General features: G+C 63.3%; 2 protein-coding genes and 1 non-coding gene across 8 annotated transcripts; 1 reads left to right on the top strand and 2 right to left on the bottom strand.

The window, feature by feature from the left end:
* Positions 1 to 661: 661 nt before the first annotated feature.
* On the bottom strand, positions 662 to 768 carry LOC129467183 (U6 spliceosomal RNA). Its single transcript, XR_008652306.1, has one exon. It is a non-coding gene; the product is annotated as a U6 spliceosomal RNA (small nuclear RNA).
* Positions 769 to 1,139: 371 nt separating this feature from the next.
* Positions 1,140 to 12,574, top strand: TMEM259 (transmembrane protein 259). Of its 6 annotated transcripts, none has more exons than XM_063620022.1 (11): positions 1,141 to 1,519; positions 7,720 to 8,004; positions 8,857 to 8,974; positions 9,640 to 9,750; positions 10,018 to 10,140; positions 10,214 to 10,314; positions 10,408 to 10,465; positions 10,543 to 10,626; positions 10,707 to 10,839; positions 11,027 to 11,126; positions 11,327 to 12,574. In XM_063620022.1, exons 1-11 carry the CDS (start codon positions 1,295 to 1,297, stop codon positions 11,870 to 11,872), a joined length of 1,884 nt encoding a protein of 627 aa, XP_063476092.1. In that variant the 5' UTR covers positions 1,141 to 1,294; the 3' UTR covers positions 11,873 to 12,574. The 6 variants fall into 6 exon arrangements, with proteins under 6 accessions (XP_063476091.1, XP_063476090.1, XP_063476092.1 ...); XM_063620023.1 differs by having other exon boundaries at positions 1,142 to 1,519; positions 8,875 to 8,974; positions 10,594 to 10,626; XM_055247092.2 differs by having other exon boundaries at positions 1,142 to 1,519; positions 8,875 to 8,974.
* GRIN3B (glutamate ionotropic receptor NMDA type subunit 3B) lies at positions 12,514 to 22,133 on the bottom strand. The gene is made up of 9 exons (XM_055247108.2): positions 21,453 to 22,133; positions 18,545 to 19,137; positions 16,730 to 17,762; positions 14,483 to 14,628; positions 14,281 to 14,396; positions 13,961 to 14,112; positions 13,484 to 13,648; positions 13,338 to 13,408; positions 12,514 to 13,086 (listed from the first exon to the last, which is right to left on the bottom strand). Exons 1-9 carry the CDS (start codon positions 21,876 to 21,878, stop codon positions 12,657 to 12,659), a joined length of 3,132 nt encoding a protein of 1,043 aa, XP_055103083.1. The 5' UTR covers positions 21,879 to 22,133; the 3' UTR covers positions 12,514 to 12,656.
* Positions 22,134 to 27,028: the final 4,895 nt, after the last annotated feature.

Below are 27,028 nucleotides of genomic sequence, written 5' to 3'. Positions count from 1 at the left end.
TAATCCCAGCACTTTGGGAGGCTGAGGCGGGCAGATTGCTTGAGCCCAAGAGTTCAGACCATAGGCAACATGGCTCTACAAAGAACCCTGTCTCGGCCAGGTGTGGTGGCTCATTCCTGTAATCTCAGTACTTTGGGAGGCCGAGGCGGGCAAATCACCTAAGGTAATGAGTTGGAGACCAGCCTGACCAACATGGAGAAACCCAGTCTCTACTAAAAATGTAAAATTAGCCGGGCGTGGTGACCATGCCTGTAATCCCAGCTACTTGGGAGGCGGAGGCAGGAGAATCGCTTGAACCCGGGAGGCGGAGGTTGCAGAGAGCCGAGATCGCGCTATTGCACTCCAGCCTGGGCGACAGAGCGAGAATCCGTCTCAAACAAACAACAAAAAAACCCAAAAACCATAGTATCCTCTTCTGTACGCAGCCGGCACTCGGTAAGTGCCCCTGAAGAGCATTTATTTATTTATTGCTGTGCGAAGGCTACGGGTGCAGGTGGCATAGCGCCACGCACGAGCGGGGACTGCCAGATTGTTCTATCGCCAACCTCAGTGGTGCCACGGGAGATGGACATGGGAGGGCTACGATATCACTGGCCCTGTGACGTCATGGCAGGATCCGGGCAGGAGAAGCCAAACGAGGTGACCAGCTGCGAATCATAGCAAAAATATGGAACGCTTCACGAATTTGCGTGTCATCCTTGCGCAGGGGCCATGCTAATCTTCTCTGTATCGTTCCAATTTTAGTATATGTGCTGCCGAAGCGAGCACGATTCGAGGCCCTCCGTCACATCTATTTAAAGCCCTTCAATCAAATTACCTTACGGCTAGGATAACTCATGGTCGATTTCATATTTAGCATAATTTCCTACAATGGTATATTGCAGAACAACTTCCGTGCTTACGCTTACTTTGATGTTTTCGATCACGTAAAATCCTATATCTTATCATAATTTTACCACCTTATACTGGCCTCATAGACACGGTGGATTGTGGGTGCCAATATGCAAAAGAGGTGGGCCAGAAGCAGTCCCGCCCCCTGGGGCAGCCGGGGTGGGGGGGTGAGGCCTCCGCGGGCGCCGCTGGCATCCCAGCGTTCTCTGCGGGCGCAGCGGGGCCGCTCTTGCCCGGAGTGCCGACTCGCTAGCGTCAGCAGCGCCGCAGCCGGACGAGAAGGCGGAAGATGGCGGCGGCGGCCGGGAGGCCGTGAGGAGCGAGGCGGCTGCGAGGGCGGCCGATGGCGGCCGGGAGGCGCCCTCGGACACCTGCGGGCCGTTAGGGCGCGACGCTGGGAGGCATGTCGGAGCACGCGGCGCCCGCAGCTCCGGGGCCTGGGCCCAATGGCGGCGGCGGCGGCCCGGCCCCCGCGCGCGGGCCTCGCACCCCCAACCTCAACCCCAACCCCCTCATCAACGTGCGCGACCGGCTCTTCCACGCGCTATTCTTCAAGATGGCTGTCACCTATTCGCGGCTCTTCCCGCCCGCCTTCCGCCGTCTCTTCGAGTTCTTCGTGTTGCTCAAGGTGACCGCGGCCCCGACCCCCGATCCTTGACCCCAGCGGCTGTTCCGACCCCCAAGTCTGCTACCTTCGACCGCGACCCCTGGCCCCGCTGGGGACACCGAGCGCCACCCTGCATCCTGAGGCCTAGATCCGGCCCTATCGATTAGGGCTCTCCCTCGCGACCTCTGACCCTGGGATTGGCCAGGGACACCGTCTCGTGACCCCATCCCTCCCGGGAAGGCCGGGTCCCGCTGCACTAGAAGCCGCTGTTCTCTACTCTGGAAACCTCACTCTCAGCCCCCTCCAGGGCCCATCCTGTCCCCGGCGACCGCCTTTCCCGGGTCCCCACCTACCCAGGCTCGGAGTCCCGTCCTGGCCTGCGAGGTAGCACCTCCCGCCCTTTGACCCCTGATTCTGCCGCCTGAGACCCTCAGTTCTGAGGCCTCTCTCCCCTCCCAATGTGCTGGCCCAGAACCCAGCATGACCCAGGGCTCCCTCGGACCAACCCCTGCCTTGGAAGTCCACTCCCCACTCCCCACTCCCCTCTCTCCCTCCTTGTAGCCTTCCAGCTGCCCCAACCCCGTTCCTTGCTCCTGAGCCTCAGAGGAATGTGACTTAGCTGAGGTCACCTCGCTAGGGTTAGCGGCAAAGTCACCGGCAACAGCGTTCCACCCCTTCCCCGGCCTCTTCCTCCGCTGGGTCCCCACCCCTTTCCTGCCCCAGCTCAGGTTGGGGGTCTGTCGTCCGTGCCTCCCGTATGAGGCACCGGCCTCCGCGTCTTGGGCTCTGTCCCCTGCCGCCATCCTCAGATGGCAGAGGTCTCAGCCGTGCAGGACAGGCATCGGCCTGAGTCCCTCTGAGAAGGAGTCTTGCTTGGGTGACAGGAGGGGCTCAGTAGCAGCTGCAGCCCCTCAGAAAACAAGCTGGCCGGGGTCCTGGGCCACCTGGGGAAGTGGAGACATGGCGGTTTTCGTTTTGCATCAGAACACCGCCGCGCCGGGGCTTGGGGGCTGCTGAAGTTGCGCCGTGAGCTCTTTGGACCTAGCCTGCAAAGAGGGGTCTGATGCTGGCGGGCCAGGCTGCGATCGAGGGCAAGTTCCCAGCCTGACACAGGTTGGTCAGGAGCTGGCTGCTGTTTTGGGCTCGGCAAGTGGAGCTGGACCTTGGCCGTTCTGCAGACCTGGGTGTGGGTCCTAGCCTGCTGCCACCTCAAGGAAGGCCCCCCAGCCTCCAGATCCGTGGCCTCCCCAGGCCAGAGCTCAGCCTGTCATCCTTCCCACCTTCCTCCCTGCAGCCCCCCAGAGTGGCATGGTCACCTCAGGAGGCACCTGAGCAGGGCTGTGAAGGGTTACTCAGGCAGGCGGCCTTTCCCGGCTCTGGGGTCCACAGACGGGGCCTGAAATTGTGGACGGAGGCTGGTCTGTGGACATGGGTTTTCCCTCCATGGAGTAGCCCGGGTCCAGAATAGAGCCACTGCGTCCTTAGGCTTGTGGCGGGTGTGTGCTGGGTGCCAGGCCAGGTTCCCCCGATGGAGCTCAGCCTCCCTGGGAGGTGCGTCCTTGTTGCCTGGGCCCTGGTCCCACCATGCCCCGGTTTGGAAAGGGATCAAGCCTACCCAGCTCCATCTCCAGGCCAGTACCACTCACAGGTGGTCAGATGGGGCTGGGCCAGAGCTGGAGTTGCCCCCTGTCCTGTGTAGGGTGGAGACTCTTGGGAGGTTCTCAGCGCCCCCAGTCCCTCCTCTCTCAGCAGGGGGCTCTGGACTGTGAGATCTCTGGGTGGTGAAATTTTTTTTTTTTTTTTTTTTGAGATGGAGTCTTCCTCTGTCGCCCAGGCTGGAGTGCAGTGGTTTGATCTCGGCTCACTGCAACCTCCACCTTCCCGGTTCAAGCAATTCTTCTGCCCCAGCTTCCCGAGTAGCTGGGATTACCGGCGCCCACCACCACGACCGGCTAATTTTTTTGTATTTTTAGTACAGACTGGGTTTTGCCATGTTGGCTGGGCTGGTCTCAAACTGCTGATTTCAGGTGATCTGCCTGCCTCGGCCTCCCAAAAGGCTGGGATTACAGGTGTGAGCTACCGTGCCCGGCCTGGGTGGGGAAATCTGTTCGTTGTGAATTCTCCACCTGGTGATCTGGTGGCACAGAATCTGACCCTGCTGCCTTCACTTTTACTTATCTGCAAAGTGCAGGCTGGAACTGGCTGATTTCAGAGGCTGCCTTGAGTTCCAGAAGGCTCCTCTGCTTCCTGCCCGCCTGGCTTCCGGGGGTCACCCTGCAGAGGGCCAGGTCCTCCCTGGTATGATCCCTTCGAGGTGGCTTCATCCTGTGGCACCTGTGCAGCTGAGCTCCCAGCCCTGAGCTGGCATGGAGTTCCCCGGCTCTCACCCATGCCTGGGTGGTTTTAGGAAATGCCAGGCAGTGCCAGGTGCTGGGGAGAGGAGGCGGCAGGGGCCTGTGTTCCAGGGGCCCTCAGGAGACCCCCCTCCAGCCTCAGTATCCACCTCTGCTGGCCTTCATGGCCCTGAGCCCAGCGTGGCAGAGACGGTCCGTCTTGGGGCACTGGGTGCCTGCACCTGTGCAGTTGGGCTCTGGACCTAGGTGACCACCAAGTGGATGCCCACAGGGTGAAGGGGTTTCAACTCAGCACCCCTGGACATGGGCAAGGGCCCGCCCCTAGCCATGGGGAGTAATGGGGCTCCTCTTGTGGGGTCGTGATGGTTAAAGATGGGGTATGTGAGACCCCAGGGGCCCTGCTCTGAATGGGGGACCTGTCACATTGAGGCCACTGTGAGGCTGCAGTGGAAGGAGAGGCCCTGGTGGCCTGGAGGCAGGAAGCACCCTGGATGGACAAAGGGGAGCCCCAGGTAGTGTTTCCTGGCTGGGGCTGAGGGCTCTGTGTCCCACCTGGGAGGAGAGTGTGGCTCCGCAGGCTTGTCTTTCAGTCGGTCTGTGGGTCAGTCAAATACCCAGAGAGCGGGCAGGCTGCTCCTGGCCCTCCAGGTCTGTGGGGAGACAGGAAGTAAAGGCCCACCCGGTGGCCGAGTGTTGTGGTGCCCTGAGAGCCTTGGCCGGAACATCCGGGAAGCTTCCTGGAGGAGGCGGCGAGCACAGCCCCCGGCTGGGGGAGGTGCTCCTGTGGGTGCAGCCGTGTGTAGGCTGATCTGGAGGAAGGAGGGACCACAGGGGTGGGGTGACTCCTGTGTGGGGTGGGCAGGGCCTCCTGGAGGTGAGCCACAGCCAGTGGGACGGGCCTGGGTGTCCAGGCAGCTGGAGGGCGTGTGGGAAGGCCCTGGGGCTGGAGCATGTGGGCGCCTGCTGGGGAGCCTGGGTCAGGAACAGGGTCATGGATTGTAGGGGCTGGACCACCCAGGGCATGCGTGTGGCTGAGCCAGGCTGAGGGCGGAGGGTGGCCAGGGGCCCATGGGAGCATTTGCAGTTGAGCTCCCTGGGGAGGGTTGCTGTGGGCGTGGACGAGGCTGCCTGGGCGTGTGGCTCAGGGCCGGGCCGGGTGAGGTGGCTGCTGCAGGGTGGCTGATGACAGACAGGTCTTGGGGAGGAGGACCCGGGACTCGGGATGAGCCTGTGTCTGGCTGGGTGGTGCCTGCTCCTTGTTTTGTGGTGAGAGATTGACGGGGAGCTGAGGCTTTGGCAGCAACGGGCCTTGTCCAGAGGGGCATTTTCCTGGTCATGCTCAGTCAGGGAAGAGGAGCACCTGATGGGGCAGAGACACAGTGGCGTCTCGGTCATAGCATCTGGTGGACTTGGAGTCTTCGACTGGAGTGTGTGCACATTGCGAAGACACTGGCGCCCTCTCATCACGTCCGCTGTCTTCATAGGACGGGTCACTCACACCAGTGCTGGGTGTGGCAGAATGTGTGTCCTGTGCCCTCTCCCGCTGACCCTGGACCAAGCTGACCCTGCCCAGGGCAACCTCAGGAGCTGCTCTTCCCCGTGGGGCCTTAAGTGTGCAGCCTGGCACTGCCCTGGCCCCTCCCTCCTGGCCATGTGACCTCAGCAGGTCCAGGTCCATCAGGACCTCTGTGTCAGTTCCTTGTCTATAAACCAGGGATGGTAACAGCCGTGCCTCCCTTGTGAAGCGTTGGACAGCCCTGACCTCGGCCCACTGTGTGTCAGCACTTTTTGGAACATCTTGGCACAGGGTCCATTGTTGTCCTGGGCACAGCTCCTGCTGGACGTCTGGGCCTGGAAGGCAGATCGTGGCCACCAGCGCATCCACCGTGGGCCTCGCGGGCCCCTCCTGAGAGTGCTGAGCCGAGGGACTGTGGGGTCAGCGTCTCTGACCGTGACCCACCACTGGGCCCGGCCTCCGTGGCTCCTGTCCCCAGATGCCATATGGGGAAGCGCTAGGCTTTGAAAGCATCTCAGGCTCCGGGGCTGCCCACCGTCCACACTGCCCTCCCCTGTCTTCCCCAGGACACAGGGGAACCCTCCCCCCGCCCGCCCCCCATCTGTAGCTCGGCATCTGTGGGCAGGATCTGAATGCCTGGCGGTCAGGGTTCTGCTCTTGCCTGTTTCTGCTTAAATCTCAGCGCTGGGCCAACCTTCATCCCCTGCAGCTCTTTTGGCTGTAAGGACTGGAAATGCAGTTCAGATCAGCCCAAGGGATTCTCCAGCTCCTGGGGCTGGGGAGAGTGATGGGGCTCGCCTCAGCTGCAGGTGTGGCTAGACCCAGGGCTTCATCCATGCGCAGACTCAGGGCCTCCCACAGGTCATAGCACTGCGGCCAGGCCAGAAGCGGGTTGCTTTGCTGACTCGGCCCTTTGCTCAGTCTACAGAGGGTTCTGGAGAGGAGGCCCCGGCTCACTGTGGGCGCGGAAGAGTTGAGGCTCCTGGTGGTCTTGCCCGTGGCTGTGCGGCCATAGGTGGCTCACTGCACCCCGGGCGTTGGTGCACCTGCCAGCAGGTCAGGGAGGGGCCCTGTGCTCCAGGCCTCTCTGGCTTGTGGTTTTGAGTCTGATCAATTCTTCCCTGAGAGTCTGGGGTTCCATGTGGCCGTGGGCGCCCCCTTGGCCCAGCTGGGTCCTCAGTTTTGCGGATCGGGGCAGCAGGTAGACGTGACCCTCACCAGGCTCGGGGGTGATGCCTGGACCTCAGGTTGGGAGGTACAGTGGGCAGCCAAACTGCCAGATAGTGAGGCGGGCTCCCTGGAAGAGGGGCTGCCCTGAACCCCCAGACAGTGAGGCGGGCTCCCTGGAAGAGGGGCTGCCCTGAACTGCCCCTAGAGGGTCCCTACTCTGAGTTGTGCCTGCAGCATGCTGGGGCGTGGGCTCCCCAAGCCCTGTGGACATCGGGGTGGGGCCGTCCTTGGCACTGCTGGGTGCTGAGCAGCATCCCTGTCCTCACCCACTCCATGCCAGGAGCTCCCCCAATTGTGACAACCACAAATGTCCCAGGCATCCCCTGGGCAGGCGCCCCCAGGTGAGAGCTGCTGCCACCCCAGTTCATAGGCTGTGCCTCGGGCCCGGCAGCCTCACCCTGCCGTAGGGCGCTCTGCCCAGCCACGGAGGTCCACTGTGTCTCCAGCAGCTGCGGCTGGCCCCGCCAGGCCTGGGAGGGGTACACAGGGCACCCCGCCGGGTGAGAGAAGCTATTTTCGGCTGGTGAGATCAGGGGAGTGCTGGGGACACAGCAGAAGGTGAGGCAGGAAGCAGCAGGTCGGGCTGTGGAGGGCTGTGCCCTCTTTCGTAGACAGTGGGTCCAGCTGGTGGCCCTGGCGTGGCAGCAACACCCATGCTGCTCCTTGCAGGGCGGGAGCCGTTGGCTGGCAGAGGGCCCTGGTATGCTCCACTTGGGGGGGTCTGAGTCCAGCCTCGTCTCTTCCCAGGTTTGGGGGGTCCTGTGCGCATCTGAGAGGGCGCCGGCCTGCTGGCTTCGTCCGGCTCACCCCTGAGGAGGTGCGGGGCAGTCACAGGCCTTGCCTAAGCCCCGGGGCCTGTCAGAGCTGGGCTGCAGGTGGCAGAGCCCCTCCGGGGTTGGAGTGGGGCATCCCCCGGATCCTTAGTCACTTGGACTGCATGAGGTGCTGGCCGGGTGCAGTCAGCGTGGGAGGGACCCGGGGTTCTTAGAGCCCAATTCGGCTTCTGGGGTTTCCTTCCTTTCCCCTGTCCTGGGCAGCCCAGTGCGCCCCATCATGTAGGCCCTCGGGTGTCGGCTGCAGCTGGCCCTGGGGTGCCCCACTGACTGCCGGCCGCCTCCTAGGCCTTGTTTGTGCTCTTCGTCCTGGCCTACATCCACATCGTCTTCTCCCGCTCGCCCATCAACTGCCTGGAGCACGTGCGTGACAAGTGGCCGCGTGAGGGCATCCTGCGTGTGGAGGTGCGGCACAACTCGAGCCGCGCGCCCGTCTTCCTGCAGTTCTGTGGCAGTGGCGGCCGCGGAAGCTTCCCAGGCCTGGCGGTGGAGCCAGGCGGCGACCTGGACGTGGAAGAGGAGGAGGAGGAGGAGGAGCTGACCATGGAGATGTTTGGGAATAGCTCCATCAAGGTGAGCGGGGCCTGGGCTCAGCTGCGGCGGAGGCCGGCGCCCCGTAGATGCTGTTCGCCAAAGGGGCGGTTCCTCACATGGACAGGGTGTCGGGGTTCTTGATTTGCAGGGACCTGGCATGCAGACAAGCCCGCCCCCGCCTGCCGTGGCCTTTTGGCCGTGGCCTTTTGGTGGCCTGGGGGCTCTGAAGCAAGACCCTCGCCCTGTCTCCCCGCGAGAGGCCTGGGCAGGGTAGGGGATCTCTGGGAGGACTTGGGCTGGGCAGACTTGGGCCTTTGAGAGTCCATCTGTTCTGGGGAGGGGATTGGCTGGGGCTGGGGGTGCAGTGGGCAGGAATAGCTGAGGAGGCCTGGGGCCTGAAAGCTGAGAGCTCTGGGCCCATCCTGGCCGTCCTGAGGTGGCCCCGCTGCCTGCAGAGGTGCTGGGTTCCCGGTCAGCTTGTGGTGGTGGCCTTGGGCACTGATGGGACCAGGTGGCTGTGTTGGGCCCCACGGCCTGGTGGGAGACCTTTTTGCTTCAGCAGTCAGGGTTTCGGGTCCCACCTGTTCCCACAGAGCCAACCCCAAGAGTTTGAGTGTTTGGCCAGAGCATCATGGACCCTCCCATGGGGTCTACTGCCTGTGGCTGGCCCTTGCCCCAGCTTCAGGACTCAGAGCTGTGCCCGGAGACGGCCTCACAGCAGGGCAGGCTTGATGTTGAGGTGGGGTCCCAGCTGAGGCGGGAGGCACACGTAGTCCACCCTGGCCTGGTCAGTGGTGGGGCAGAGGCTGAGGCTCCCAGTCCCTTCCTGTTAGCAGGACCGTATTCTCAGGCCAGGCCCTCACAGCCTGGGCTGGCGCTGCTGACACCCAGGTCCCTGGTCGCCCACAGTTTGAGCTGGACATCGAGCCCAAGGTGTTCAAGCCGCCGAGTAGCCCAGAGGCCCTGAATGACAGCCAGGAGTTCCCCTTCCCCGAGACGCCCACCAAAGGTAGGCCACCCACCAAAGGTGTACTGCCTCACGGGGTTGCCCCTGTCATGGGGTGCTGGGGTGCAGGCGGGGTCCCTCCGAACATCCCCAGCCTGCCGGCCGCATGTCCTGAGCTGTTGAGAGCACTTCTGTGCCTCGATTTCCCCATCTGTCAGCCCTCGAGGCTGTGGGGACACCCCGGAGCCTGGGGTAACTGGCTCAGCTCATCCTTTCTAGGACCCTCTTGTGAATGGCGACTTGGACGGGGATGGATCCCTTCAGCTCTGAGCTCAGAGTTCTAGCGGGCTGTGCTCAGGGAAGCCCCTGCCCCTTCCCCTGCCCATCTGGCAGCAGAGGGTCTATCCAGAGGGCCGGGGCCTCTGAACTGTTGGGGGTGTGCTGGGGGCCGCCAGGGCAGAGGGGCAGCCCTGCACCCAGCCAGCCCCAGCCAGGGAGAGGGGGCCACGGGAGGAGGATCCTAGCCAGCCTCTGTAGTGCACAGGGCGGGACACCAGCTTGGGTGGGCACCATCCCAAGTGTCCACATAGGGGTCCTCCCAGCACCCACCAGGGGCCCAGGGCTCAGCAGGTCTCACCCTCCACCCCTCAACGCCTGCCTCGCCTGCTGGCAGTGATGGGGGGGATGGGGTGGGGGGCGCTGACCTGGCCCCTGGTTCTGCCCTGCAGTGTGGCCACAGGACGAGTACATCGTGGAGTACTCACTAGAGTATGGCTTCCTGCGCCTGTCGCAGGCCACCCGCCAGCGCCTAAGCATCCCCGTCATGGTGGTCACCCTGGGTGAGTCTGAGCAGCTGGGCTGGGGGAGCTCCGTGGCAGGGCCTCCCTCCTCCCTCGGGTCTCCTCCTGCTGGGGCTGGGGGCCGTGCAGGAAGCACTGGGGTCTGCCCCGCCCCAGGCACGTTTTCCAGGACTGGGGTCCTGGATGGGTTTCCAAGAATGGGCAGGGCCAGGAAGCAGGCGAGGCCTCAGCAATGGAGCCAGCTGGGGCAGGGCCCAGGGGGCAGCCTGGGCAGGGCTCCCGGCTCCCTGATTCACCCACCCGCAGACCCCACGCGGGACCAGTGCTTTGGGGACCGCTTCAGCCGCCTGCTGCTGGATGAGTTCCTGGGCTACGACGACATCCTCATGTCCAGCGTGAAGGGCCTGGCGGAGAACGAGGAGAACAAGGGTGAGGCATGCCCCGGGGCCGAGGGTACGAGGGCGCGGGTGGGGGCGGGTGCTCACGGCCCCTTCCACTGCAGGCTTCCTGCGGAATGTGGTGTCGGGCGAGCACTACCGCTTTGTGAGCATGTGGATGGCGCGGACGTCCTACCTGGCTGCCTTCGTCATCATGGTCATCTTCGTGAGTGCCTCGGGGCGGGTGCAGGCGCTGGTGGGGCGAGAGCCTAGCAGGCCCTCGCAGCCCCTCACAGTCCCTCCCGCGCGCCCCTTGCAGACGCTGAGCGTGTCCATGCTGCTGCGGTACTCGCACCACCAGATCTTCGTCTTCATTGGTGAGTGTCCTGCCGGCGCAGGGCGGGGCGGGCGTCCCCCAGGCCCTCACCGGGCGCCCGCCGCCCTGTGCCCGCAGTGGACCTGCTGCAGATGCTGGAGATGAACATGGCCATCGCCTTCCCCGCAGCGCCCCTGCTGACCGTCATCCTGGCCCTCGTCGGTGAGGACCCCACCCGGCCTCCCCCGCCCCGCGCCGCACCCCGCCCTGCCCGCTTCACCCGGCGCCGCCTCTCCCTGCAGGGATGGAGGCCATCATGTCGGAGTTCTTCAATGACACCACCACGGCCTTCTACATCATCCTCATCGTGTGGCTCGCGGACCAGTACGACGCCATCTGCTGCCACACCAGCACCAGCAAGCGGCACTGGCTGCGGTGAGCGTGGCGCGGGGGCAGGGTGGAGAGGGTGCTGGTGGGCAGGGGTAGGGGGCTGCCAGAGGGAGGGGTGCTGGAGGCGGGGGTGGCAGCTGTGCCAAGTGGGAACCCCAGGGGCTGGGCCTGGCAGGGTGGGACCTGCGGTGGGGCCGGGCAGCCCCGACACCCTCACAACCCCGCCCCGCAGGTTCTTCTATCTCTACCACTTCGCCTTCTATGCCTACCACTACCGCTTCAATGGGCAGTATAGCAGCCTGGCCCTGGTCACCTCCTGGCTCTTCATCCAGGTGAGGCCTAGGCGGCAAGCAGGGGGCGGGCCAGCCGTGCCTTTCCAGGCAGGAGAGGCTGCAGCCGGGGAGGATGCCCTGTGGGGTTGGTCCAAGCAGGCAGAGGCAGCGTGGATGGTCCCGGGTGGGCTGCCCTCTGTGAGCAGCGGCTGGGCGGGGCAGGTGCGGGCCCGTCCTGACTCCCGCCCTCCCTCCCGCAGCATTCCATGATCTACTTCTTCCACCACTACGAGCTGCCCGCCATCCTGCAGCAGGTCCGCATCCAGGAGATGCTGCTTCAGGCGCCGCCACTGGGCCCCGGGACCCCCACGGCGCTGCCTGATGACATGAACAACAACTCGGGCGCCCCGGCTACCGCCCCTGATTCTGCGGGCCAGCCCCCTGCCCTGGGCCCCGTCTCGCCCGGGTCCGGCGGGAGTCCCGGGCCTGTGGCAGCGGCGCCCAGCTCCCTGGTGGCCGCGGCAGCCTCAGTGGCGGCAGCTGCCAGTGGTGACCTGGGTTGGATGGCAGAGACCGCTGCCATCATCACAGACGCCTCCTTCCTGTCCGGCCTGAGCGCCTCCCTCCTGGAGCGGCGTCCAGCCAGCCCGCTGGGCCCAGCTGGGGGCCTCCCCCACACCCCCCAGGACAGTGTACCCCCGAGTGACTCCGCAGCTTCTGACACAACTCCCCTGGAGCCTGCGGTAGGCGGGCCTAGCCCTGCCTCCATGGCCCCAACGGAGGCGCCCTCGGAGGCGGGGTCCTGAGCCGCAACAGCTGAGCCGCCTCTGACCCCTGCTGGCTGGGCCTGACTTTCCCCGAGCCCGTGGGAGTGGGGGAGGCCAGCCACCTCCTTCCTCTGGGACTGCCCAGCTTGTGTCAGGGCTTTCAGGGTTTCGTGGGGTTTGCCCAGAAGGCGGCTTTCCTCCCCCTGGTGTGAGGTCGCGCCCGAGGCTTGTACCCACTAGTGAGCTGTTTGAGCCGGTCAGCAAGGAGAGGGGGTGGGGTTCCCCGGAAGGTTCTGGAGGGGGCTTGGTGAAAGGTCTGCAGTGAACCGTCCTGAGGATGGAGTGGGGTCCCATGGCGCAGGTCTCTGAGCAGGCGGAGGTGTGGAGGAGAGGCCGGAATGGGGTGGGGCCTCGGGCCTTAGTGCCGGCCGGCCTCAGCCCGGCTCTGCCTGGTGCTCCCTGCAGTGCCTTCTCCATGGCCCGGCCCTCCCCGCGTGTGCGCCAGGCCTGGGGTCCCCGGGAGAGCAGAGCTTGCGCCTTGGGCATAGGGGCGTGGGGTACAGGCGCCAACATCAGTGGCAGCAGCCAGGGCCGTGGTCCAGTCCCACTCGGGGATGGAGTGGGCCGGCGGCCAAACCAGTCAGTCACTCGGGGAGGAATGCGGAGGAGCGCTCATTCCATTCTATTTAATTGCAGTGTACAAAATTGTGTTTGTATATAGAATAAACTGTTGACAGCGGCCCACCGCGCTGTGTGTGTGTGTGTGTGTGTGTGTGTCTTGAGCCCAAAGGGCCCGGCTGCCGCCTCACTCCTGGCTCCCCTGTCAGCCAGAGTGTGGTGGGGCCTCCGCGGGGGCCGCTCTGGCCTGAAGCAAGCGCAGAGGCCGGTGACGTGCGCTGTCCTCGAGCTGTGCCAGGAGCTCGCCGCGCCGCACCAGGGCCTGGCGGAGCCGCTCGCGCGCGACTTCGATGCACCGCTCCAGCTCCTGCAGCTCCCCGGGCTGGGGGGCCCCCATAGGCCTTGCGGCGGGCGGGCGGCCGTTGGAGCACAACCAGACGGGGCCCTCTCCCGGCGCAGCCTCAGCCTCCGCATACGCGTCCGCGTCCGCGTCCGCTTCGGGTGCCACAACCACGGCGGGCTCCAGCAGGAAGCGCACACGGCGCTTCTTGTCCACGGCCCGGCGCGCCCGTTTCCAGCCCTCCGGAGCCTTTGGCTGGTCCTGCTGCTGCTGCTGCTCCACCACCTCGGGGCCGCTGGGGACGGAACCGGCCTGGTCAGTGTCCGCCGGAGCAGCCGTCTCGCGCCCTGGGCCTCTGCAGAGGCCGCTGAGAGCAGAGGGTGGCCGACAGGCACAACCAGGGAGCCACGGTGTGCACACAGCCGTCCGGGGGTGGGCAGGGGACCTCCGGGAACCTCCTGCACCCCGCGGCCGGCTTCGGGGCGAGCTGGTGGGGTGATGGGTCTGGGTCGTCCTGGATCGTGGTCCGCCCCGACCACCACTTACCTGGGCTCCGCCTCTGCCGTCTCCTCCTTCGACCCCTCTGGCGGCTCCGTGTTGAGGGCGCGGTGGATTTTCTAAGACCCCAGACAGACCCAGTTGGTGAGGAGGCGGGGGTTGGGGGGGCCACCCGCCGCCCACCCGGTCCCCACCTGGCTGGTGTGCAGCCAGTACTGCAGCCTGCTCCCCTTGCGGATGCGCGGCAGCGCCAGGCGGAAGAAGGCGTGCTCGCCCAGGGAGCTGAGCAGAGCGCTGCCCAGGCCCAGGCACAGCAACACGAAGAGGCCCGAGAAGTGGTAGATGCTCATCTGCAGGGTCTGGGGGCAACACAGCAGGAGCCCCGCAGTGTCATGTAATGGCAGGCCCCTGGAGAGCCTTGAACTGGGGGAGAACAGGTTGGGCCAGAGAGAGGGGCCTGGGGCAGTGGAGCCAGGTTGGGAGGCAGGGACTCCATGGCTGGGGGAGTGAGGTTTCGTGGAGGAGGGGGCACTGGAGCTGGGGTTTTGTAGGGCGAATAGACGTGCGCAGAAGCGGACAAACGCACGTCTGGGGAATGAGCACGGGGCTGGTCACCTCAGACAAGCCTCAGGGCCCCCCACGCCCACCCTCTGTCCCAGGCCCTGCCTCACCTCTGTAACCGCAAAGACCCGCTTGCCGCAAGGCACCATCTTGTACCACTTGTCGTGGAGCAGGTCAATGAAGCCGGAGGACTTGTAGCGGCTGATGAACTCGGACAGGTTGGAGGTGAGCGGCGAGTTCTGGGGCAGTCCGATCCCATAGCCTGGGGGCGCGGGGCCAGGCGGTGGGGCCAGGTGGGACAGCCCCAGGGGAACTCTGCCCGCACACATGGGATTTCGCCCCTTCCCGCCTCGAACTCTCCGTGGCTCCCCACTGCCCCCAGGAGGTCCCCAGACACCCCGGTGCCCCGCCTCGCCCAGGTGCCTCTCACCCTCAATGGCGAAGGGCTTGCCCACGGTCAGCAGTTTGCAGTCAGCGTCGATGGAGACCTCGTAGTCCAGGAGCGACTTGTCCATGATGAAGGCGTTGAGCTTGGGGGGGTCGCTCCTGCTGGGGCCCGGGGCGGGGTCAGCCGTCGCCCCCGCCCACCCCACGCCCCGCCCGCCCCCGCCCCACCCCGCGCCCGGGCTCACGTGAGCATGGCGACGCCGTGGGGCGTGGTGGGCGCGCTGTGGCGCCGCATGTGTGCGTGCATCTCGGGGAAGCTCTTCTTGATGTATGCCTCGGCGCTGCTCTCCCACACGGTGCCGAAGCGGAAGCCCTGCGCCGGGTGGTGCAGCTGCGCGGGGGAACCCGTCAGCCCCTCTGCCTGCCCCTCAGGACCCCTGACCATTGAGGGGCGCACGGTTCTCCGGGGTGGGGCCGTCCTGGGCACTGCAGGGCGCCGAGGCCGCATTCCTGGCCTCCACCCACTCCATGCCCAGAGCACACCCCAGGCGTGACAACCACAGCTGTCTCCAGATACACAATGTCCAGGGTCCCCTGGGGCGGGGGGCAGGATCACCCCTGGTGGAGACCCTCTGTTCTAAACGCCGGCAAGTCCATCTCCACCCAGACCTCGCCCTGGGCTCGACGCCTGTCCCACCACCTCCTCTGCCTCTCCCCTCGGGGTCCCACGGGAGCCCCACTCTAACATGTCCATGACCCCACTCCTGATCTGCCCCCATTCTGACTCTTCTTACCCCAGGTGGAGGCAGCTCTGTCGTCACTGCCTCTGACACCCTGTTTCTCCCGCAAACCCTGGGGGCTCTACCTGCAGCACACAGGGAACTGCCCACTGCTCACCCCTCCACGGCTCCCACCCAGTTTGGGGCCCAGCATTGAACGCAGCCTCCTTCCCCATCATTATCCTCCACCAGCCCAGGACCCTCTGCAGGGTCCTCCCTGCACCACCCGTGGTCTGTTCTCCCCACAGCTACCAGGGCAACCTGGTGCAGACCCCTAATGAGTAGGCGGGTCTGGCTGATGAGGTCACACCAGCCAAGGCCTCCCCACGAGACTCCAGCACCACCAAAAACCCAAAATTGAATCCCATCGTGCCTGTGGGTCAGCAGCAGCTGATGGGACTTTCCGCATGATGAAAACGCTCTTGACTGCTCAGCTGTGCAGCGCTTACATTGGAAGAGCCGCCGGGAGCAGTCAGCTCACCCGACAGCATGGCAACTACGCTTTACTACCGTTTCACAGGGGACACCAGGGGCTGGGGAGCAGGCCAGGCACCCCCAGGGGACACCACTGGGCAGATCTAAAAGTTCAGAGACACTACGGGGCAGAAAACCCGACTTTGCCAAGAAATTACAAGGGGAGGCGGGGCACGGTGGCTCACATCTAATCCCAGCACTGTGGGAGGCTGAGGCAGGAGAATCGCTTGAATCTGGGAGGTGGAGGTTGCAGTGAGCTGAGATTGCACCACTACACTCCAGCTCTGGGCAAGAGTGAGACTCTGTCTCAAAAAATAATAATAATAATACGGCCAGGTGTGGTGGCTCACGCCTGTAATCCCAGCACTTGGGAGGCTGAGGCGGGCGGATCATGAGGTCAGGGGTTCAAGACCAGCCTGGCCAACATGGTGAAACCCCGTCTCTACTGAAAATACAAAAGCCAGGCTTGGTGGTGCACACCTGTAATCCCGGCTACTTGGGAGGCCGAGGCAGGAGAATCGCTTGAGCCCAGGAGGCAGAGGTTGCAGTGAGCCAAGATCATGCCACTGCACTCCAGCCTGGGTGATGGAGCAAGATGTCTCAAAAAAAGACAAGAAAAATAGGCTGGGTGTGGTGGCTCATGCCTATAATCCCAGCACTTTGGGAGGCCGAGGTGGGAGAATTGCTTGAGCCCCGGCGTTTGAGACCAGCCTGAACAACATAGCCAGCCCCCCATATCTGTGTTTTTTGTTTTGTTTTTTTGTTTTTTGAGATGGAGTCTTGCTCTGTTGCCCAGGCTAGAGTGCAATGGTGCCGCCTTGACTCACTGCAACCTCCGTGTCCTGGGTTCAAGTGATTCTCCTGCCTCAGCCTCCCGAGTAGCTGGGATTATAGGTGCCCACCACCATGCTCAGCTAATTCTTTGTATTTTTTAGTAAAGATGGGGTTTCACCATGTTGGCCAGGCTCCAGTTCAAGACTCCTGACTTCAGGTGATCCGCCTGCCTTGGTCTCCCAAAGTGCTGGGATTACAGGCGTGAGCCACTGCGCCCGGCTATTTTTCTTTAAATAAATTAGTTAATTGAATAAATGTCTCTTGGGACCAGAGTTGGCCTAGTGGACGTCCTCCACGTCCAGCTGACCACCCCTGCCCCATGCAGCCCAGCCCAGGGCCGCCGCCAGCCCCCCAAGGCCACCCGCAGCCCCCGGAGGACGCCGCCAGCCCCCTGAGGCCACCCACCTTGGGGTCGTGGATCCCCGACAGCTCCTCGAAGGTCTTGTCCCCAACCATGACGGCGGCCAGGTTGGCCGTGTAGCTGGACAGCACCAGCAGGCAGAAGATGGCCCAGAGGTTCATGAGCAGGCGGCCCGTGGGGCACTTGGGCGTCTTGCTGGACACGGTGCGTCCGAAGAGGATGGCATAGCAGAGGTTGAGGGCTGAAGAGTAGGAGAAGACGGTGCTGCGGTTGCGGCCACGCGGCGTGAGGCCGTAGGGGCTGCGCCACTCGTACAGGGTGAGGAAGAGCGCAGTGAGGTGCAGGGCCGCAAAGACGCCCAGCCACATGGACCAGTGCAGGGGCCACATAAAGGCACCGATGGGTGAGGCCGTGTCCCGTGCCCGCACCATGATGCCCAGGCTGGTGGAGAAGAAGGGGCTGGTGAAGTCCACCACCTGTGAGCGGGCGGAGTTGATGCTGAAGCTGGTGACCGCCATGTGGGCCCGGCCGGCCAGCAGGTCCCCGACCAGGCCGGTCCAGCGGCCGTCCCGCAGGGCGCCGTACTTGCCATCACCCACGATGTACAGCTCGAAATCGAAGGGTGTGTCCTCCGCCAGCCGCTCCAGCAGGTCAATGCAGTAGCCGTAGCAGCACTTGCGCAGGGCGCGGGGCACTGAGCCGTTGGCCAGCTCGGCGAACAGTGCGTCCAGGGTGGCCGAGTCGTTGGTGCCAGGGTCCAGGCACAGCTGCCCTGCTGGGCACTGCCCGTCTTCGTCCGGATCACGGGCAAACACAAATGGGTGTTCCACCAGCGTCACCACACGCAGCTTGGGCCGGGCCTGGGCACCCGGCGGGGGTGGGGGCCGTGCAGAGGCACCTCCCGGTTCCAAGTCTAATTGGCCGTCCCGCCAGCTGCCCACTGTGGCCCAGGCCGGGGCACCCCGTGGGTCCTGGCGCAGGCTCCACACCTTAAAGCGCCGAGACATGTGTACTTGGGAGCTGCCTGTCACCCACACGGGGCCCGTGCGGCCCTGGAAGGACGTGTTGGCCAGGAACCTAGGGGCAGGGCGGGGGGGTGTCAGGTATCGAAGTTCACAACCCTCCATCCTCTCACCCCTGCGCAGCACGTGCCCGATTCCCACTGGGCACTCTTGTCCGTATCATGAGGACAAACGTAGACGCTCCTGGTGTCCCCAAGCCTAACACCTTGATCCCGGGGCATCTGTGCCCGGATGCCGTGGCTGTGCCCCCATCCCACATACGCCTGAAGCCAGTGACTGACACACAAGCTCCCAGCTGGGGTCACCTGTGTCCAGGAGTTGTTCATTCTCAGGAACTCTCCCAGGGCTCGGCCAGAGACCCATTCCCTCCCTCCTAGTTCAGCTCATTCTCTGCTCTCCCTGAGATAGTTCCCCAGGTGGGCACTGCTTCCGGGGACCTAACACATCTAACAAAGCATCCTGACTTTGTGTGTTTGAGACAGGGTCCCTGTCGCCCAGGCTGGAGTGCAGTGGTGCGATCTCAGCTCACGGCAGCCCGGACCTCACAGACTCAAGTGATTCTCTCACCTCAGCCTCCTGAGTAGCTGGAACTACAGATGCATGTCACCACGCCCAGCTAATGTTTTCTATTTTTTGGTAGAGATGGGGTTTCACCATGTTGGCCAGGCTGGTCTCAAACTCCTGAGCTCAAGTGATCTGCTCACCTGGGCCTTCCGAAGTGCTGGGATTACAGGCGTGAACCACCACGTCCGGCCTCACGTTGCCTTTTGTGATCCATGGGCAGCGCAGACTCAGTGGCCTGGACACCCTCCTAAGGGAAGCAGGGTCCCCACTCACCGTGCCAAGAAGCGCCCCGGGGACTCAGGCCCGGCCGGCTGCAGGTCCCCGCAGTTGACCGCGGCGGGGAGGAGGACATGCTCCGGCTGCACCTGGGCCACACTGCCCAGCGCCCGGGCCACCAGCTGCACGGTGTCATGGATGGCAGCCTCCAGCGGGGGTTGTGCCACCTCGCCCAGCGCCAGCAGCCCCGGCGGCAGCCCCGCGGTGGGCAGGGCCTTGGGCGGCAGTGGCGTCCCCAACAGCCAGTGGGGGCCGGGAGGTACGGCCTCCAGCACCTGACGGGCGCGGGCAATGTCACAGCCGAGGAGGACCGCTGCGGGTACTGGTGCTTCACCCCCCACTGGCGCCCCCATCGGGGCCAGGCGTGCCCGCAGTCCCACATCTCCCGTGTCCCGCCGGCTTAGGTCCAGGACCAGCTGTGGGGGCCGGCCAGCCCGGCTTGTCCAGAGGGCCACCAGGCCGCCGGGGTCCTGGCTGCGGCACAGGGCCAGGCCGACGTCTTCCCAGGCGTGCGCCTGCAGCACTGCCACCAGCACATCCAGCAGCATCTCCAGGGGGCTGGCCCAGTGCAGCTGCAGGTGGAATGGGTTCTGGGAGAGGGGTGGCCACAGTTAGGGTTGACGACCTCCACCCCCACAAAACCCTTCCCACCCCAGCAGCGGGTGATCCGTAAGTAGATGCCAGCTGGATGGCTGCACCTCCCCTCCACCTACCCCCAGCCCCAGCCCTGCTCTAAACCCCTACATCGCTCCCCATCACCATCTCCACAAAGCTCAGCCTCCCAGCTTCTCTTGGCTCCAGCTACCCTTGTCATGGGCACACTTGGTGTTTTTTTTTTTTTTGCATGTGCCATTCCCCAGATGGAATACCTTTCTTCCTGTATGCCCACCAACTCCTACACATCCTTCAAAACCCAAGCACATTGCTCCTCCTCTATTCAGACTTCTCTATCCTCCAGGCAGAGCCCAGGCTCCAGCTTGGAACTCGTCCAGCCTCAGGTCCCTCCTTGATTCCTTTACAGTCCTGACCTCACCTGGCACCCACCTGCCTGGGAACCCCTCTAGGGCCAAGAGCCGTGGCCCATAAAGGTGAGTCCACCGATGGCCTTGTGCTTACAGCCAAACCAGGTAGCTTCTCCTAGCACCCCCTTCACACATTACTGCCCCGTGCCAGGCACATGGAGGGCTGAGGGGCCCCCTTGTGCCCAGTGCTATCCAGAAAGTTCTCCTGGATTTTTTTTTTTTTTTTTTGCAGTGGAGTCTTGCTCTGTCGCCCAGGCTGGAGTGCAATGGCGTGATCTCGGCTCACTGCAAGCTCCACCTCCCGGGTTTACACCATTTTCCTGCCTCAGCCTCCTGAGTAGCTGGGACTACAGGCGCCCGTCACCACGCCCGGCTTTTTTTTTTTTTTTTTTTTGTATTTTTAGTAAAGACGGGGTTTCACCGTGTTAGCCAGGGTGGTCTCGATCTCCTAACCTCGTGATCCACCCACCTCGGCCTCCCAAAGTGCTGGGATTACAGGAGTGAGCCACGGCGCCCAGCCAATATATATATATATATCCTGAGTAGCTGGGACTACAAGCGCCCACCACCACGCCCAGCTAATTTTTGTATCTTTTGTAGAGATGGGGTCTCGCCATATTGCCCAGGCTGGTCTCAAACCCTTGAGCTCAAGCTGTCCTCCCACCTCGGGCTCCCACAGTGCTGGGATTCCAGGCGTGAGCCACCGTGCCCAGCCCTGGATTTAATTTAGTGTATTAAAGGTGGGAGAGCTTTGCCAGGCCCCTCGGGTTGGCAGGGCGCTTCCCAGGGTGGAAGCAGGGTGCTCAGTGCTGGAGGATGGGCTTGGGATGCGGCTCAGTCTCCAGGGGGCCAAGCCAGTCCCTAAGACGCTGCTGGGTCCATCCCACGACCCGGCTTGCAGCGGTGCAGCTTCTGGAGGAGGCAGCAGAGGGAGTCCCAGGCCTGGGTTTGGGCCCCGCCTCTCCCACCAGCCCTAGGGTGGTGGGGGGACAAGGGTTCCCTTGACTCCTGGAGAGATGGGCTAAGAGACTCCACCTCTAGCTTCAGGGTCTCTCTCCCTGAGGAGAGAGAGGGGCTGGAGGGGCCTCTGCATGGGTTGGGAAGGAGGGGCAGCTGGGGCATAGAGCTCAGCCAGGCCCATGTCCGGAGTTGGGACCTCCTTGCTGGCCACGGGAGGGGGCTTATTATCTGGGGCGCAGTGAGCCCTGCTGGGGGGGACAACAGGGTCCCCAGAACCCAGCCAACCGCCCTTCTCCGTTTCCTCCCGGGATCTGGGCCTGGGGTGGGATTAGAAGAGAGGAACTTGAAGGCTGCCAGGGATGGGGACTGGGGGGTGGGAATGGAGTCGGGGTTGGAATGATGGAGGCTGCTCTGGGATCTTGGAGGCCTCTGGGAAGGGACGGGGAGAATGCTGGAAGGAGGGAGATCCAGACCTGCAGACCCCGAAACTGCACCCCTAGAGTGAGGAGGGAGACCGCCTGTCCTCCAGCCCAGCCACCCAGAGCCGGGTGGGGACCAGGGAAGGGTCTGTGGGCAAGGAGGGAAGGGGCCTGGGCAAGGAAAGGGCAGAGGCTACAGTGGTGGGGTCCTCATCACCAGGGCGCTGGGAAGGGGTCTGCAGGGGCGTTCCAGGGGCGTCCCTGGGGCTCTCAACCCCGCGTCTAGGTCCCTGCCCCTGGGTCTCTTCCTCTGGGTTCTGGTTTCCTTGCTCCGGGGACACCCGGGTCTTCCCCATCCCTGATCCCTGGGACCCGTCCAGCGTCCCGGGATCCCCTTCCCTGCGTACTCCCGGCACCCCCATCCTGACTGCGGCCGTCCCGGGGGCTCCCGCCCCCGCCCCCGCCCCGGGTCCCCCTCGTCCTGACTCCAGGCGTCCCGCGTACCGGCGCTCCGAGGGGCGCGCGCGCCTCCCGCCGCAGCAGGCTGAGCACGGGGGTCTCGGTGGCGGCCGCCAGGAAGTGCAGCTGCAGCAGCTCGGGCCGAGCCTCGGGAAAGGCGAGCAGGGCCGCCACGCCCGGAGGCGCCAGCGCCTGGCACAGGCCGCGGGCCAGCGAGGCGGGGTCGCGGGCGGGGGTCGCGGCGACCACCAGCTCCAAGCTCAGGTTGTGCGGCAGCCGCGGCGCCAGGGCGGCCCGGGCCAGGGCGGCGCGGACGCGGGCGCGGGCAAAAGGCGCGCGGGGCAGGAGGACGCCCAGGCGCACGGAGCCCCCCAGGCGCGCCAGGACGCCACACGGCTGCGGGTGGCCCCCCGCAGACCCCGGCCCCAGCGCCAGCGCCAGGCCCAGCCACAGCGCCCGCACAAACTCCATTGCAAAGTTGTCGGCTCTGCTCGCCGCGGGGCGCAGCCACCGGGACCACGGCGCGGGTGAAGGGCCCCGGCCAGGTTCCGACGCGCCCTCGGCACCCCGCCCGGGCCGCCCCGGGGTTCCCAGCCACCGGGCGGGGAGAGTGGGACGTGCCTTGCCCAGGGTGGGGGAAAACAGAGCCTCCCAGTGGTTGTTTGAGGGCGGCGGTGACACCTGGCGGGGGCTGGGGACGCCTAACCACTGCCCATCCCTGCTCTGATTCAGGCCACAGATGGAATGGAGGTGCCAGGAAAGGACTCTGCGCTTTAAAATTGGCCCCGACTTGCCGGGAGCGGTGGCTCACACCTGTCATCCCAGCACTTTGGGAGGCCGAGGCGGGCGGATCACGAAGTCAGGAGTTCGAGACCAGCCTGGCCAACATGGTGAAAACCCGTCTCTACTAAAAATACAAAAATTAGCCGGGCGTGGTGGCGGGCACCTGTAATCTCAGCTACTCGGGAGGCTGAGGCAGGAGAATCGCTTGAACCCGGGAGGCAAAGTTTGCAGTGGGCTGAGATCGCGCCACTGCACTCCAGCCCCGGCGACAGAGCGAGGCTCCGTCTCAAAAAAATAAAATAAAATAAGAACATAAAAATGGCCCGGACGCCCACGCCGTTCCTCTCCAGGATCCCTGACCCCTTCCACCAACGGTCGACCATTGCTCGGGCAGGGAAGTTGAGGCCCAGGAAGGGTCATGCTTGTCTCGCACATGCAGGGAACGGTCAGTTTCTAACCAGGCCAGCCCAGGGGTGTGTTCTAACATCCAGTGCACCCTGGGGAAACTGAGACAGGCATGTCTGATGGAAACCTATAGAGTAGATCTGCCCTCCAGCAGTGGGCAGGCAACTTGGGCCACAGAACTCCTCTTCACCCTTCAAAACCCAGTCCCAAATGCCCTGCCCTGAAAAACATTCCGTGCTTGCCACTGAGAAAATGCAGGAAGCACCACTCTCTGCCCCATTGAAGTCCTGCTGGTACCCACCCTGAACCCCCCACATTTCCATAACAGCCTACCATCTTTTTGTTCATTTCCTTCTTATTTAGTGACCATCTCTTCCACTCAGCTCTGGGAGGGTCGCGATGGGTCTGGCTTGGTTGCTGGCACACAGTAGGCACTCTATAATTGCTTGTGGCTTGAGCAACCGCCCAGACAAGGATGCTTGCTCACATTCCCCTCCTCCAGTGCTCTAGAGCCTCCCATAGCTCCCCGCTGTCTACCAGTCCCCAAGCCTGCCTATGTCCTCTGGGCCTCGGGGGGGACCTTCTGGGGCCCTGGCATCCCACAAGCGCCTGATAGACGGGGGCCGGCCGCATCCGCCTATCCATCTAGCACAGGACCTCCTCCCTGCCCGGACATTCCTCATCCTGTCCTCCCGGCGGTGTCTCCCCAGATCCCGCAGGGCAGCAGAGCAGCCGCTGTGCTGGGAACATTCAGCTCTAATGAATGGATCTACACTCCGGCGATTATCTTCACACACACACACACACCCCAAACCTCATCTCCTTTTGGAGCCAACGTTGGAGAGGTAGGAAAAAAATCCTCCATGAAATGAATAAAATGCCAAGCGGCAGCTGGTAAAATGGATTGGATTTTGAGAAGACCAGGGAGGGAGGGAGGGAGGGACGGCTCAGTTCCAGGAACCCGCAGGCCACCCCCTCCAGCCCCCTGGCTAGGTGTCCCCGGGAGCAGGACAAGGGGTCCCATTCCTGGGTCTGCGAGAGGTGCTGGGTCCTGGTGTCCTCAGGCACCACTGGGGCCCCGTCCCTCCCTGGGTTCAGCTCCCTCTGAGGAGCAAGAGTTCCTAGGCGCAGAGACTGCGTCTGCCCTCCTGGAACTCACCCTCCTGCCCTGCCTCAGTTTCCCCATCTGTACACGGGCAACAGTAGGCATTCCTACTCCCAGCTGCCATGTGAACAAGTGGACACGTGGAGGATACTTTTAAAAAATGTTTTATTGTGGTAAAATAGTCATAACATGAAATTTGCCCTCTTAACCATTTCTAGGTGCACAGCTCAGCCACATTAATTGCTATGTAGCCCTCACCACCCTCCTGTCCAGAACTTTCCCATCTTCCCAAACTGAAACTCTGTCCCCAGGGAACACTCACTCCCCGTCCCCTTCCCAGCCCTGACGCCTCCTATCCTACTTTCTGTCTCTGTGAATCTGATGACTCTAGGGACCTCCCAGGAGTGGAATCAGACAGGACGTGTCCTTTTGTGTCTGGTGTCTCACTGAGCGTGACGTCCTCAAGGTGCATCCATGCTCTGGCCTGTGTCTGAGCCTCACTTACTTTATTTTTTATTTTTGAGACTGCATCTCACTCTGTTGCCCAGGCTGGAGTGCAGTAGCGAGATCATAGCTCACTGCAGCCTCAACCTCCTGGGCTCAAGCGATCCTCCTGCCTTGATTTCCCAAGTAGCCGGGACCACAGGCGCACACCACACCTGGCTAAGATTTATATTTTTTGTAGAGATGGGGTTTTGTAGAGATGCTGCCCAGGCTGGTCTTAAACTCCTGTGCCCAAGCGATTATCCTGCCTGAGCCCCCACAGTGCTGGATTACTGGGTGAGCCACTGCATTGAGCCTTCTCATTCATTTTCAAGGCTGAGTAATATTCCACTGTGCAGAGGACCCATGTTGTGCTGACCCATCCAACCGCTGATGGACACCTGGTTTCCCCAACTTTTTTTTTTTTTTTTTTTTTGAGACGGAGTCTTGCTCTGTCACTCGGGCTGGAGTGCAGGGGGGCAATCTCAGCTCACTGCAACCTCCACCTCCCAGGTTCAAGCAATTCTGCCTTAGCCTCCCAAGTAGCTGGGATTACAGGCACGTGCCATGACACCTGGCTAATTTTTGTATTTCCAGTAGAGACGGGGTTTCACCATGTTAGCCAGGATGGTCTCGATCTCCTGACCTCGTGATCCGCCCGCCTCGACCTCCCAAATTGCTGGGATTACAGGCGTGAGCCACCGCACCCGGCACTTTTTTTTTTTTTTTTCTGAGACAGAGTCTTGCTCGGTCACCCAGGCTGGAGTGCAAGGGGGCAATCTCAGCTCACTGCAAATCTCACCTCCCAGGTTCAAGCAATTCTGCCTTAGCCTCCCAAGTAGCTGGGATTACAGGCACGTGCCATGACACCTGGCTAATTTTTGTATCTTTAGTAGAGATGGGGTTTCACTATGTTGGCCAGGCTGGTCTCCTGATCTCAGGTGGTCTACCGGCCTTGGCCTCCAACAGTGCTGGGATGACAGGCGTAAGCCACAGTGCCCAGCCTTCCCCCACTTTTTGGCTGTTGGGATGGAGCTGTTGTGAGCTTGGTGTGTGGATCATTTCAAAACCCCGCTTCTCATTCTCTTGGGTATATGCCCAGAAGTGGACTTGCTGGGTCCAACCTTAATGCTGTTTAATTTTTTAAGAACCTGACAGAACGGCCAGGCGCGGTGGCTCACGCCTGTAATCCCAGTACTTTGGGAGGCTGAGGCAGGTGGATCACCTGAAGTCAGGAGAGACCAGCCTGACCAACATGGTGAAAACCCATCTCCACTAAAAATACAAAAATTAGCCCCATTTTATGTCCACACCAGGGCATGGGAAGGTTGTGGCTTCTCCACCTCCTCGTCCATGATGTTTTCTGCACTCAGCATTGCTGGCAGCTGTCCCGGCGGCGCGCAAGGGCACCTCGCTGTGGTCTGCAGTCAAGCCCCGCCAGCCGCCCGGTCACCTGTGCACACTAGCATCCCCGCTCGTCAAGGCTTGGCCTCCCCAATCCCTGCGCCGTCCCTCTGAGAATCCGTGGGGCCTCCAGGGGCGGGGGGCCTGAACGATGGCGTCTCCACTGTTTCCATCGCACCCAGACCGTCAATTACGATGCAGGGTGGAGCCGCGGTGCCCGAGCACGTCTCGGAACTCTGGGCGGAGAGTGTGATGACGGTGCGGGAGGAGGCGTGGAGAGGCAACGAGGGGGCTTGTGTCCAAGGACTCAGCGTGCAGGGGCACATGGAAGGAAACGCAGGGACTGAGGCGTGAGCTCCTGCCGCCCCCGCCCAGCTCCCGGAGGCTCCTGGCCGACCCGCCGGGAGATGCCCCCTTTCTGGAGACAAGAACATCGAGTCCGACCCGGCCAGGTGTAGCCTGAGGTCACCGGGCGATTTGCGGGCCCTGCCCCATGGTGAACTCTAACCCTGTTCTACAGCCTGCGGAGAGGGAAGCCGACCTCAACCCGGGACGGCCGTGTGGTGCAGGCAGCTGCGCAGTGGCCTGTGTGTTCGTGCCTGGCTCACCTTGGGCTCTTGCAGCGGCTGCAGCCGAGTCCGGCCCCTGAGGGCCCCGGGCAGCCCTCCCTCTACGGCTGTGCACACCCTCATCCCAGCCCTGGCACCAGCCACAGGGTTGTGCCGATACCCCGAGTTGGTGGCTGGGGGTCCTGACTGGTGCTGGGAGGGAGCTTTGGGAGCCTCTGGGTGGTGACGGGGGGGGGGCAGGGGTCATGGGAATGGCCCCAGGGGAACAGCAGGTACAGACCCAGGGAACTCAGCCAACCCCAAGGGACCCCCAGCTGCCTCTCCCCAAACCTGCATGCTCCCCACATGCAGGACCCGGCCTTGCAGGTCAGCAGGGTGAGTGGTTCATGATGGGACAGGAACAAGCAGGCTGTGCGCCCAGGGGAAGGGACCCTTGAGGGGCTCTCAGGGCTCTGAGCAGCCGGGGCGGATGTCAGTGCCAGGTGAGGGCCCAGCCGCCCTGATGCAGTGTGGCCAGGCTGCCAGCCGAGAGGACTCAGAGCCCCGTAGAGGGGACAAGGACACAAATTAACCTAAAAGCATGAACTCAGCGCTGGCGGCTGGCTAGAGGCTGCGGTCATTACCACGCCCGCTAAATCACACGATTTTCTGGATCGTTAGGCAGGACTGTCAGTCAGGGGCAGCTTTCTGGAAGGTTCTGGGCTTCTGGGCTGGGATCCAGGCGCTGGCTGGCAGTGACCCCAGGGCAGCAGGGCCTGGCCTCCCTCAAGCCCTTGATACCCACAAGCACGTCCCGTGGTGTGGCCGGAGGCAACTCCCTCTGGGGACCGGCTCAGATCAGACACCACCCCCCAGACCTGCCCCTTACGATG

Source organism: Symphalangus syndactylus, chromosome 17 (genome assembly GCF_028878055.3).
Source record: "Symphalangus syndactylus isolate Jambi chromosome 17, NHGRI_mSymSyn1-v2.1_pri, whole genome shotgun sequence".
NCBI lineage: Eukaryota > Metazoa > Chordata > Mammalia > Primates > Hylobatidae > Symphalangus > Symphalangus syndactylus.
The sequence above is the reverse complement of the archived record's forward strand: the minus strand, read 5'-3'. Positions and strand labels throughout refer to the sequence as shown.

Excerpts from the sequence above, each read along its gene's own strand:
- GRIN3B (XM_055247108.2), bottom strand. The coding sequence starts at position 21,878 with ATGGAGTTTGTGCGGGCGCTGTGGCTGGGCCTGGCGCTGGCGCTGGGG. Across the intron at positions 14,397-14,482 it reads CACGGCGTCGCCATGCTCAC|GAGCGACCCCCCCAAGCTCA; the intron begins GTGAGCCCGGGC and ends GGGCCCCAGCAG. Across the intron at positions 13,087-13,337 it reads ACGGCAGAGGCGGAGCCCAG|CGGCCCCGAGGTGGTGGAGC; the intron begins GTAAGTGGTGGT and ends TTCCGTCCCCAG.
- TMEM259 (XM_063620020.1), top strand. The coding sequence starts at position 1,295 with ATGTCGGAGCACGCGGCGCCCGCAGCTCCGGGGCCTGGGCCCAATGGC. Across the intron at positions 8,005-8,856 it reads TTGGGAATAGCTCCATCAAG|GTCCCTGGTCGCCCACAGTT; the intron begins GTGAGCGGGGCC and ends GCTGACACCCAG. Across the intron at positions 10,315-10,407 it reads TCGTCATCATGGTCATCTTC|ACGCTGAGCGTGTCCATGCT; the intron begins GTGAGTGCCTCG and ends CGCCCCTTGCAG.